The 12,711-nt window shown below is 40.8% G+C and overlaps 2 protein-coding genes across 5 annotated transcripts in view; one reads left to right on the top strand and one right to left on the bottom strand.

Annotated features, from left to right (window-relative positions):
• Positions 1-167: 167 nt before the first annotated feature.
• ITGB1BP1 (integrin subunit beta 1 binding protein 1) lies at positions 168-6,657 on the top strand (the record flags this gene model as incomplete). 4 transcript variants are annotated; one of them, XM_079550732.1, is made up of 6 exons in its annotated part: positions 168-239; positions 1,235-1,313; positions 1,821-1,957; positions 2,846-2,938; positions 5,726-5,875; positions 6,586-6,657. In XM_079550732.1, the coding sequence occupies 6 exons, from the start codon at positions 168-170 to the stop codon at positions 6,655-6,657; spliced, it is 603 nt and encodes a 200-aa protein (XP_079406858.1). The 4 variants fall into 4 exon arrangements, with proteins under 4 accessions (XP_079406858.1, XP_079406857.1, XP_079406859.1 ...); XM_079550731.1 differs by having other exon boundaries at positions 2,822-2,938; XM_079550733.1 differs by lacking the exon at positions 2,846-2,938.
• A 3,300-nt stretch (positions 6,658-9,957) lies between these two features.
• ASAP2 (ArfGAP with SH3 domain, ankyrin repeat and PH domain 2) overlaps positions 9,958-12,711 on the bottom strand; it is a gene marked incomplete at both ends in the record, with an annotated part of 87,763 nt that continues 85,009 nt past the window's right edge. Inside the window, 2 exons of the mRNA XM_079550381.1 lie at positions 9,958-10,032; positions 10,977-11,099. Coding sequence (XP_079406507.1) covers positions 9,958-10,032; positions 10,977-11,099 — 198 coding nt within the window. The remainder of the gene's footprint in view (positions 10,033-10,976; positions 11,100-12,711) is intronic.

Genomic DNA, 12,711 nt, shown 5'->3' with positions numbered 1-12,711 from the left:
GAGCAGCGCTCCGAGGAGCTGCTCCCGCCGCCGGCTCGGTCTCTGCGCTGCCGCTTCCTGCCGCTTGTGCGCAGTCCGGTCTTTGCACGGAGCTCCTTTCCTTGGGTTGAGAGCTTCATGCCTGTCTGTCCTGCCTAGAGCGCCTTCCTTCAGCCCACGATGAAAACATGTTTAGAAAAGGAAAAAAGCGACACAGCAGCAGCAGCTCACAAAGCAGCGAGATCAGTACGAAAAGCAAGGTGAGCTGCTTTGGGATGCGCTCTTATGGAGCTACATTCACAGTTCACAGAATGGCCAGGGTTGGAATGGACCTCAAGGATCATGAATCTCCAACCTCCCTGCCACATGCAGGGCCTCCAACCTCCCCATTTAATGCTAGACCAGGCTGCCCAGGGCCCCATCCAGTCTGGCTTTGAACACCTCCAGGGAGGTATCCATCTGTTTGGAGCAGGCAGTTCAGTGAGTAAGGTCACTTGCACTGACCTTAGGCTGTGATCTCTTTATAATGCTGTGCTGGGTAAGGAGAGCTTCCTGCTTCAACTACTCATCAGACCGTGCTGGGAGATGTAGGAAAATGAGTACGTGGTAAGGTCATGGTATTCTGAGAAGGCTGCTTGATTGCTCCTACAGACACAGCTCCTGGCAGCAGGTTCTGGGGACTGGGAGAGGAGCAGCTCATTTGTTCTATGTGATAAACATCACCCTTCATGGTGCCTGGTGATGGGTGCCAAGAATGAGTTTGTTCTTCAGCATCAGTTGGTTTCTCAGTGTTTCAGTGCGTCCATTTTTCTGATGGGTTTGGAATGATCAGTTGCATATTCTGGATTTCCCAAGGTGCGGTTTCACTTCCCTTGCACTGCTGTGTTATTGCAAGCACTGGTGACAAGGATGTAGTTGTCAGTTTCTTCAAGTTAAGATGCAGTACCAGAAAAGTCTGGACATAACCTTAAAGTTCATTTTCTCTTTTTTATTTCCAACTTCTTTTGGAATGTTTATGGACTGCTGAGTTATATCAATCTAGCTTATAGTGAGGCACAAAGCTAGCTTCAGGAAAAGCTTAGGGTTTTTGGGTTGTGTTTTGTTGGTGGGTTTTTTTTTCCCCTCCCATTTTGCAGTGCAGCTTAAATAACTGAATTGCATATTAATTTATTTTAAGAAGTTGAGGCAGGGCAGCTAAAAGTGAACTGCCAACATATTCTTGGTAACTTTCTGATGACGTTAATTTTCTTCTTAGTCTGTAGATTCCAGTCTTGGGGGACTTTCCAGGTCCAGTACTGTGGCAAGTCTTGATACAGACTCCACAAAAAGCTCAGGTATGTAATTGGAGTTTGAGTAGATAAGATGGAGTAGAATTAACATTACATATGTTTATGTAAAAATAGAAAATTAAATATTAAAATACCTGTTTTTCATAATTGAGCGAACTGTTAGACTGCTGACCAGCTCCTGGCTTCTGTGTTACCTAGTGCAAAACCATTGCTTTTAAGGCAAGGTATCTGAGTAAGGAAAATTCAGTTAGCTCGTTACCAGTCTGTTACACAGCACAAATCTGATGTAATGTTCTGGATACTGTGTTTCATACTTCTCTAAATTGACATATGCACTGAGATTAGTGTAATGAGGTTAGCTTTTACTCCCTGCTTACCAGATCACAGTGCGTCGCTATTAAGACAAACAGTTCTTTAAAAAATGTTTGTAGAAAAGTAGAGTCAGCTTTCTTGTGCTTCCTGTGTTTCTTGATTATGCCAGTGGAGCTAACTTATTAATTAGGATGAATGCTCTTGAGCTATTCAGGGTTGCTTTGTTTTATTTTGTTGCAGGACAGAGCAATAGTAATTCTGATACATGTGCAGAATTCAGAGTTAAGTATGTTGGCGCCATTGAAAAACTGAAACATAATGAGAGCAAAAATCTAGAAGGGCCATTGGACTTGATAAATTACATAGATGTTGCCCAGGTAAGTGTGTTACAAAAGAATACAGTGTTAGAATATCCTCAGCTTAGGTGTATTTCTTTCATGTTCTTACGTGATCTGACCTTTTGCTATACATTTTAGACTTACTAGAATAAAGTAGCTTAATAAAAAATAAAATGAAGTACACCAGTCATACTTGTTCCCTGCTGTCGAGTAACTGGAGAAGATGCTCCTGAAAAGCAGTCCTGAAGAAGCAGACTCAGACCTTTTGTGAGTCATTATGCAATGAACGTCTCACCTGGCAGCTGTCACCTCATCTGCAGCACTGCTAGGATTAGTACCCGTCAAAGAATATCTCCTCTGGATTTACTTAGTACTGTAGAACAAGTTCTTCTGTGGAGGAAAATTGTCATTTTCTGCTTACATTCACTTATGAACCTGTGACCAAAGAAACAGGATAATATTTGGGTCATCCTTGCCAAAGTGTTTTCTTATATTTATTTCTGTTCTAAGAGCTCTTAACTGGTTGTTCTGGGTAGGCAGGTTAACTGTACCTTTAAGGCACAGAATCTGTTTATCTTACATCTTGATGCTTCAAGTATTTGAACATGCTGAAATTATTTTTACAGCCAAATACAAAGCTGTTGCTGCTGGTGTGGAATGTAAATCAGCTGAAGTCAGAGCAGTGTGATAGCCCCAGCTTCCCTCACCTACCCAAGATTATAAATGCCTTTCTGGATTCATGTTGTGTTTCATAGAACAAAGAGATAGGACGATGCAAGAATATCAGGCTTCTCACAGTACCACACGAGCAGGGATAGTGATGTTGTTAAGCTAGTGAAGTACAAATAGAAACGCTTTCTACTTTGTATCTTCATTGTTAATATTATTCTGTCTGCACTAAAGGCTTTTGTTTGTTTCCCTCCAAAGCAAGATGGAAAGTTACCTTTTGTTCCAGGTGAAGAGGAGTTTATAATGGGCGTTTCCAAATATGGCATCAAAGTTTCAACATCTGACCAGTATGTAAGTGATTTACAACAATCCTTTTGATGAGAGTTAAAAAGCCTTTTCCTGTGTTTCTCTGACAGATGGCCTGGGTGACCAAGGTGTCGCTTCTGACTTTAGGGAAAAAAGAAAAAAAAAAAAAGCTCCCGCAGTAGCACTGCTTTGTAGAATAGTTTGGGATGGAAGGGACCTTTAAAATCACCTAGTTCCAACCCCTGCTGTAGGCAGGGACACCCACCAGACCAGGTTGCTCAGCCCCATCCAGCCTGGCCCTGAATGCCTCTGGGAGGGGAGCATCCACAACCTCACTGGGCAACCTGTTCCAGTGTCTCACCACCCTCACAGTAAAGAATTTATTCCTAATATCTGCTCTCTTCCAGTTTAAAGCCATTTCCCCTTGTCCTGTTGCTACCTGCCCCTATAAAATGTTCCTCCCCAGCTTTCCTGTAGCACCCCTTCAGATACTGGAAGGCTGCTTCATTTCATATCTCTTCTGGGCTCTCTGACACAAATCCATTCCTCTTAAGAAAGCATCAGAGAAAAAGAAAGGAAATCTTTATGCTCCTTGGGCACACGTTACCTTCTTTGTGGCTGAACTGCCATCCTCTTATGTGGGAAAAGGTTTATGACTGGTGACCAAGGCGATAGGTTCTTTGGCCTGAGTTAGTAATTCAATTCCTGTTGATGTAATTGTGGAGGGAGAAAAAATATATACTTTTTTCAAGGATACTTAAATTGTTTTCTTCAAAGTTCCAGCTTTGCACTACTAACTTGAGAATGGAGGTTCACTCCAGCGTTAAGACCTCATAATTCCACTTTACTGATTGAACATTTGTGTGCATTATTTCCTATATGTACTGTGTGTTCCCTTAGTGCACTTGAAATAGTTGTTTTGCTAAAAATAAACAGCCGGTTTCTCCCCCAGGGCCCTCCACTTGCCTTTGTAGAGCTTTGTATTGCAGTCATGTGGTTTCCTTCTGGTTGCCCTCAGAGCCCCAGATACTGCAAATACTCGGCCTTACAAAGTCATGACCCATCAACAACCCAGCATTGCTCATTCGTAAAAGCCTCAAGTGTGAGAGTGGTGGATAAGTGTTGCTCAACAGCTGAATACTCTGAAGAGAGCCAGAAAGTTTCCTTTGGGTCCCCTCAGAAAATAAAACACTTGTTTCTAATGCGTGGGAAGAAGTACAGTTCCTCAGGCCGAGTTTCTTTGGCTTCTCTTTTTGCCATCATCCTAAACTCAGTAAGGACGTAGGTTACTGCAGGACGTCATACTTTGATAAAGGTCAAATAGGTATTTTTAAGATCTTTATCTATTCTTCTGGCTTCAAGCTGAGAGCATGCACAAGCTGATAAAGCCTTTTGTGATGAAGCTAGCTTGCACTGGGCATTGCGTTTTGTTTTCCAAATTGTGGCTTTTTGCATGTGTCACTGTTGACATTTAGTTTGCTCTTTAGCGTGTTAGTACACCTACACTCATAGAGCTGCAGGATGAAAAGGTTATTTTCTCTGCATTCCTACAAATAATTCAATCTTGTAAGGCTTTGGGAGCAAAGTGAGAGTTCTATAATTTGTAGGTAACTTTGTGGGTGAACAGGCAGCTATTTCAAATGCTAACAAGAGAACTGACTGCAGGATACAGAAGTCTTTCTTCTTGTATTTCATCCAGCATTAAGGAAATGGTGACTGAAATATATGGATGTAATTCACTGATCACATTTGCACTGTTTGTAGAGGCAACCACTAGAAACCTCTTTGGTAGGAGTACTTATAGAAGGCATGCTTAGGCTTTGGACTTTGTGTGTGTATTTGTGCATTGCATGTATGCACATACACTTATGGCACAGTGTGTCCATTGCAATCTGTGATGATGCAGAAATAAGCAGTTCAGAGCAGAGGTAGCAGTGGTGTGTAGAGAGAAAAAAAGAGGTGGCTCCTGCCACCTCTTTTCTATGGATTTTTCTGTTAATTAAAGAGTTAAAAAAGAATGGATCTTGTTTAGGAGACTTGTGTCCATTTTAAGAAAACAAAACCTACAACGAAACAAAACAAAAAAAACCCCACAAAATGGATAACTGGAGAAGTAGAACTAGAAGGGTGCTGAGTAGTACATCCATAGCTGTCTATGTAATCCTTATTTCTGTTTCTGTATCATAGCTGTTAGATTTCTCTGAGTGCACCATGACAGCAGGAGGTCTTACATTGCTGGTAGTAGTTCCCAATACAACGGGGTGGTGCCAGTGAGGTTCTGGCTGGCACTGAGCATGAAGTGACTTGCAAGCAGGCTTTAGCAACCCTGGGAGCTGAAGCCTAAGGGGAGGGGTGTGGTGAAGTGCTTTGGGCTCCTTCTCCTGTCAGCTTTCGGGGCACCAAGGCACCAGTTTTCAGCTCTTGGCCATCACTGTATCATTCGGCTGTTTGTGTGCTACACATGTTATGTGTATGTGATGTAGGGCCACCAAAGTGCTTCTCAAATGTGGACCTGCTGTAAGGAAGTAACACAGCATTAGGTGGGTTAAGTACAGTGGGTGGGGGAGGATAGCTGGGAAACAAATGTGCTTTGGTAACGTGGCCAGGACCACATTCAAATGCAACTCAAGCAAAAATTGAAGCTAAAATTCTGTTAAACCACTGCTTCTAAAACCCTGAAGAAATTCTTAATTAAAAAAAAAAAAAGCATTGTTTTACCAAGGAATACTTTTTTTCGTGTAAATAGATTTGTCAGAGGGAGAATTAAAGTATGCAGAAAACTTAAAAGCTGTTGCACTGCTCCAGAGTAACTTATTTGCCAAATGGTTTCAGGATGTCTTACACAGGCATGCTCTCTATTTAATTGTACGGATGGTCTGCTATGATGATGGTCTGGGAGCAGGAAAAAGCTTACTGGCTTTGAAGACAACAGATGCAGCCTCTGAAGAATGCAGCCTCTGGGTATATCAGTGCAGTAGTTTGGTAAGAGTTGATCTTTACAGTCTTTAATTTGGTTATCGGTGTTTTGATTGTAAAGGGAGATTCTGAAATCCAAGGGCCTTATGAGCCTTTCTGGGAGAAGATGCATTGTTCAATTAATTACAAAGAGTAAAAATCTGCCCTGACTGATCAGCTTGAGTAAAATCTCTGCATTCCAACACTGCCAGTAAATATACGTGCCTGAAAAAGCACATTGCTAATCTAAGTATGCTATCATAGCTGCTAAGAAGAAGCCTCCATTTGTATTTTCAAAGACAAAACTCCAACAAAAAAGACAAAAATCCAACAGAGCAGGGAGGAATCGAGTAACAACTCTGGCAATAAAGCATGCATTCATGTTTAAAGGCAATGGGAGTGATGTCCTCTTAAGAGTAGGATAATTCTTTGTCAGATATACTATGACATGACACACACACTGAGAAGTGCTGGGGGATCACATGTACTGACTTTCTGAATGCTGGTATCATGCTATGATGAAAGCTAACAACTCTGACTTGTTTCAAAAGAGCTCATTTATAACAGCTTCCTGCATGTCATTGCAGGCCACAGAAATCCAATTAAATCTCACTTGTGCTACTCTATTTTGCATGTCTGCCCAATGAACAATACAGACCATGCTCTGCTTTAATTGAGTTTCAATGATTTCAGAAGTTGTTCAGAAAGAAATAATGCATGTGTTTTATGCAATACAGGAACAAGCACAAGCTATTTGCAAAGTGTTATCCACAGCCTTTGATTCAGTTTTGATGTCGGAGAAGTCCTGATTTTCTCCAGCAGCACAGGACTGTGCAGTACAAGAGGCCTTTGTGAGAGGAGGACATGGGGCTCTGTCATACTGCAGGCTGGCTGCAGCCACACACAAACTCAGAAAAGACTTGCTGTGGAGAGGAGAACGTGCAACAGTGTTTGTGGTACTTCATCATTCCCCAGATGTGACTTGAAGAAACTATTCCACCAGAGTTGTTTCCAGAACAATACAGAATTTTATATTTAACATGGATTTTTTTTTTTCTAAATCATGTTTTGTATATTGATGTAGAAATGTAAAATAAAACTGACACTTGCTTCTATTTTTTTAAATGAATTTGTTAATATAAACTTCAGTTCTGCTTACCAGAGATTCATAACAAAAGGGCAAGAGCAGTGAAGTGGTTATAAGTAGTTGGTTCTTCATACCTCTGATTTAATAGAAGATGTGCTGTCTGCACAGTTCTCTCTCACAGCTCTACCAGAGGAGGTTTAGGATGGACATAAGGAAGTTTTCCTCTCAGAGAGTGGTCAGGCACTGGAATGGCTGCCCAGGGAGGTGGTGGAGTCGCCGTCCCTGGCAGTGTTCAAGAGGCACCTGGATGAGGAGCTGTGGGATATGGTTTAGTGCTTGTGGTAGCTGTGGTAGTGGGAGGACGGTTGGACTAGATGATCTTGTGATTCTATGATTCTCATTTTACACAAAGAACAAAATTGTGTAAGCAATACAGAGAGAAAGTAGCCGAAGTGATTTTAAAAGTAGTTTTATTTCTCCAGATGTTTGACTGGTTAACAAGAGTAAAATTTATTAATCATGCTCTAATTATAAATCACTGCATCCAGGACGTTGAAAATAAGAGTTGATTTTCGGTTATACAATATATACAGTTGCTCTGCAACTAAACAAAATAAAAACCACTGAATTGAATATTATACATCTCATAGCATTCTAAGCTGCATTTTTAAGTGTCCTTTGCTCCTTTTTAAACAGTTAACACAGCAACCTAATAGTCTATTAACAGTTTTTTTGAATCATTATTTTGATCAGATTTGAAAAGCTGTATGAAATATGCCAAGATTTTGGACTTAAAATTCTAAATTTTATATTATAAATAGATATCTACAGGCTCTAGAATTTCTTCTTCCTCTGCCAGAGGAAAAGCAAACTTTGAGAAAAGTTGAAAATCTAGGGATAAATTTTATTTAGCTGCTCTTTATTGGTCCTCAACATTTTAACAGTCTGCACTGCTGGTGCTGTTGCAGTGTAGTCTAAAGGCTTCCTAAGTGACTGGTGAACAGGACTGCGATTAATTTTAAAGTGTGTTCCTCTTCTAGCAGAGCCCAAGGAAAATTTGCATCATTGTTTAAACTTTACGAGTTGTACACTATAAGATTCTGTGTTAAAAATACTGTACATTAGGAGATCTGTGCAAAATAATATGCCCATTTACTCTCTAGACTCTATCAGGGATAGAAACATACAAAATAGTGTTGCAAACTGAAATTCAGTAAGTGAATAGAACTGTAGTGCTAAACTATTACTCTATCATTTTACTGGGAACTTTGAAAATACAGACTAATTTGCTTCAACTTGCAACAAAAATATCTTGAAACATTCCAGTTTGTTCCCCATTTAAACTGCAGCAACAGCATCAGGAAAATGAAAGTTATGTGTATACTGGCTGTACCTACACATTTGAGAGGCTATTGACCAAGTGGACATTCAGGAAAAGCGATACAAGGTTAGATCAAGATCAGTGTTGCTCTCCCAGCACTGTGGGATATGTGATTTTTCTCCAAATAAGTACATGCAGGGGCTTGTTTTCCATTCTGTTCCGTGTAAAATGGCTCAATTTAAACATCACTTGTCAGAAATTTGAAGCTCTCTCGATAAATCTAGAGAGAATATTCACAAAATGTGGTCAAAGCCAACGTGACCTAGACATGGGTTTTTCTTACGGTATGCTACCAGCTGCTTCTGTAGCATAAAAGCAACCACTGGTACAATCCCAGAATATACCCAAAACGACACCTGAGTTGCATTGGTGCTTTCCACCAGCCAACTGGGAATTATCAATAGCCTAGCCTTTGTTCACAAATCAGTAAAACAGATTTAACAGTGTAGCTACCATATAGGTGGGTATATTATATAAATACAGAGTGAGTTAGCAAACTATTACTGTTTGCAAGGTAGTGGCACACAAATTTTTATAAAATAGAACGCAATGTACTGTACTTGTGAGGTGTCAGAGACCTTATTAACCAAGGATAGTTATCTAAGTCTTCCACCAAATACGTTCTGTGTGAACACGTTAAGAAATTCCAAAACAAACAAACAAACAAAAAGCCTAACCACTATAATGATACAAGTGTAAGAAATGTTCTGCAATCCATCATCATGGTTAAGTACATTTCAGGAAGTGCAGTTTTCATATCCTTGAGTTAATGCAGTAACTCAGTAATATTGCCACAGTTTAGTTAACCAGCAGTAGTCACATTAAATGACCAAAATGGATGTAACATACACAAAGAACATTCGAAAAACAGGTTCCACACACGTGCAGCCTAGAAAAGTAAAAGTCTCAAGCTCACAAAATCAGACCTAGAAAGTTCAACGACTAACACAGATTTCAGATAACTTTAAGCAAATATCTACATCCATTCTGAAAGAAAGAAGTTTCTCCTGTGGTAAACTGAAATACTTTTTACTTTTACCTGGCCAAAGACACCTAGTTAGAATTGTTCCTTCTGCAATAGATGACATCCTGGATGACAGCCACTATGGCAAAATGCTGAATGAGTTCACTTGAGAACTAAGCAGCAGCTTGCGTGTTTTGGTTCCAAATACTTCAAACTGTATTGAGAATTGGATAAATTCACTGCCCTGTTACAAATGCACACAATTTCCTTGATTGGGGAAGCAACACTGAAGTGTGGTATTGCCAAGTTAAAACGGGAGAATAAAATAACAGTGAGTGGTTTAAAAAGAACATTCTTTATGTTGTGATGTTCACATACTTACATGGATTTTGATTGTTAAAGCTTTTCAGTTCACCTTAAAAAAATACAGGAAGAGGGTTTTTTTGTTTTTGTTTTTGTTTTTGAAGTGTAAACTGATAATGAGAAGTTTTCACATAAAAAAAAGTTCTAAAAGTCCCAAAATCAGAACAATCGCAATAAAAAAGTAAGCTACAGTACCTAGGACTTGGGCAGTGTTCTGGCAAGGTGTTTGCAGATAGGTAGATGAAATGAAACAGAGCAAAACTTATTTCTGTGACCGCTGGTAATGAGAAATGTCTCCACTTATCAGTAGCAACTTAGTCAACAATAAAGTGCACAAATGATACAGGGAAAGCTCCTTTCCGACTCGGATCTCCATCAATATGACCAATCTACAAGAGTTCAGATAATTTTCAAGTTAATCTCAAAAAGGAATTACAATATCACCAAAATGAACACCAGTGACCTTCCTGTCTAAAGTATGACAAGTCTCTTCCTACATCTTTTTTTCTTCTTTTACCAAAGACAAAGAAACATCATGACAAAACTCAGACCAGCAGGATGCATTTTTTATTCAGCTATAAACTTTTTTTCCCCCCAAATTCTCTTTTATTCATCTTTCTGAAAACAACACTTCATAATACAGAACCTCTACTATGCCATTTCATTTCATTCTGGAATGCCTGGCAGCTCAGTCTCTGTTTGCTGTTCCTTTCTCCTCTTAGCAGTAAGTGAAAAGAATGGATCAAGCTTCAGTAAATCTCAAGCATTTGGGGTTTTAAATGAATCTTTATGTACTTAGGCACAGCATTATTGCCAATTTAGATGCAATATGGAATTCTATTCTTTGCTAGCTAACAATCAGGCTAAGGCAAGTGTTTTCACACAAAACAATTTTCCAAGACTTCTTCAGCTGATGCAGCTCTGGAGTGCAAATAGTTGAGTTGGTTTCCCAGCACACAGAATAGACCACTTCTCAATTTCAGTCAGCTAAAGAATCAGGACAATAAAAAGCTGTCTCCTGAGGACCACCATAGGGCATCTTCAAGGAATACAAAATAGTTGTAGATTCTTAAGTTGCTGACACCCACCCAAGAATTTCCTTAGTTACACATACTGGGTACCCTACTAATCAAACTTTTTTTTTCCTGAATGAAACGCTAAAGATTTATCTGAAGCTTAATTTTTGAACAGAAGAAACACCTGGAATAGGGCTTTCATGAGATGAAACTTCTGCTATTTGGAAACCCAACAGGAATCTTTTGAAGTGGGAATCAACCTCTGCATTTCATGTATTTCTTTTAAAGTATGTTGACAGGAAACACAAAATACTCACCCACCACTCCTGATCTTCTTCGCCATCGACTACGATGATATCTCCTTCTGAAAAAGTTAGCTCATCTGGGTTATCAGCTACACAGTTATAAATTGCTTTCACTCTTTTGGGTTTAGTTTTTGACTGAAATGTAAAAATAAGAAAATGTAAATAACAAGCATGGAAGAGTCAAAGCAGACTTAGACTTGATTTAAAGAAAGCAGCAAAAATGGTACAGTTATTTTTCATAGGTTAGAGTTCAGCTAGATCTCTTACTTTTTCATTCCACAGCCTTTCAGAACCTCTATGCCATCAATGTGGGCCAGCTTTCCCTTTGTAATCTTCCATTCCGGCTCACCCAAGCCAGCCTTCAGAGCTCTACATCACTGCAGCAATCACGACTTTACTCCAAATATGTGCTGATCAATCAAGTGCTACACTGTGAGTGCTGTGAGGTCTGAGTCATGTACCAATATGCCCTTTTCTAATTTACTAAACCCTTAAATTCAATCTATAAATTCTCCAGAATATCTTCAGGCTCTCTGTAGTGCTGAAGACTGCAAGCCACAGGAGTGGTTTTCCAATTGAAAAGTTCTCACTACTGTTTATTAGGGAGTTTCGATATTCCATATTGCAGTAGGATTCCAATCCTAGTAATGTCTTGTTTGAAACCATGCTGAAATTGTCTTGCCTTAGCATCACAGTATCCACCACCCCACCACCCTAATCTCCTGCCTCTCTCGTGTGCTGAGGGAGCTGGCGGAGGTCACTGCTGAACCTCTCTCCATCATCTTTGAGAGGTCTTGGATAATGGGGGAGGTCCCTGAAGACTGGAGGATAGCCAATGTCACTTTGGTCTTCAAAAAGGGCAAGAAGGAAGACCCAGGCAATTATAGGCCAGTCAGCCTCACCTCTGTCCCTGGAAAGGTGATGAAACAGCTTGTGCTGGATGTCATCTCCAGACAGCTAGGAGAAAAGGAGGATATCAGGAGTAGTCAGCATGGGTTCACCAAGGGGAGGTCGTGCTTGACCAACCTGGTGGCCTTCTATGATGTTGTCGCATGCTGGGTGGATGGGGGAAGAGTGGTAGATGTAGTCTACCTTGATTTTAGAAAGGTATTTGATACTGTCTCCCACAACATCCTTATAACAAAGCTGAGGAAGTGTGGGATAGATGAGTGGACAGTGAGGTGGGTTGAGAACTGGCTGATTGGCAGAGCACAGAGGGTCGTTGTTGGTGGTGCAGAGTCCGGTTGGAGGCCTGTAACCAGCGGTGTTCCTCAGGGGTCTGTGCTGGGTCCGGTCTTGTTCAACATCTTCATCAATGACCTTGATGAGGGGATAATGGCCACCCTCAGCAAGTTTGCTGATGATACGAAGTTGGGAGGATTGGCTGACACGCCTGAAGGCTGTGTTGCCATTCAGCAAGACCTGGATAGGCTGGAGAGCTGGGCAGTAAGAAACCGGATGAGGTTCAACAAAAGCAAGTGTAGGGTCTTACACCTAGGGAGGAATAATTGCATGCACCAGTACAGGTTGGGGGATGACCTGCTGTTGAGGAGCTCTGCTGAGAGGGACCTGTGTGTCCTGGTGGACGACAGGCTGGCCATGAGCCAGCAGTGTGCCCTTGTGGCCAAGAGGGCCAATGGCATCCTGGGGTGCACTAAAAAGAGTGTGGCCAGCAGGTCGAGGGAGGTGATCCTCCCCCTCTACTCTGCCCTGGTAAGACCTCATCTGGAGTACTGCGTCCAGTTCT

Source organism: Tetrao urogallus (genome assembly GCF_951394365.1).
Source record: "Tetrao urogallus genome assembly, chromosome: 2".
Taxonomy (NCBI): Eukaryota; Metazoa; Chordata; class Aves; order Galliformes; family Phasianidae; genus Tetrao; species Tetrao urogallus.
This window is presented reverse-complemented; position numbering and strand designations above follow the sequence as displayed.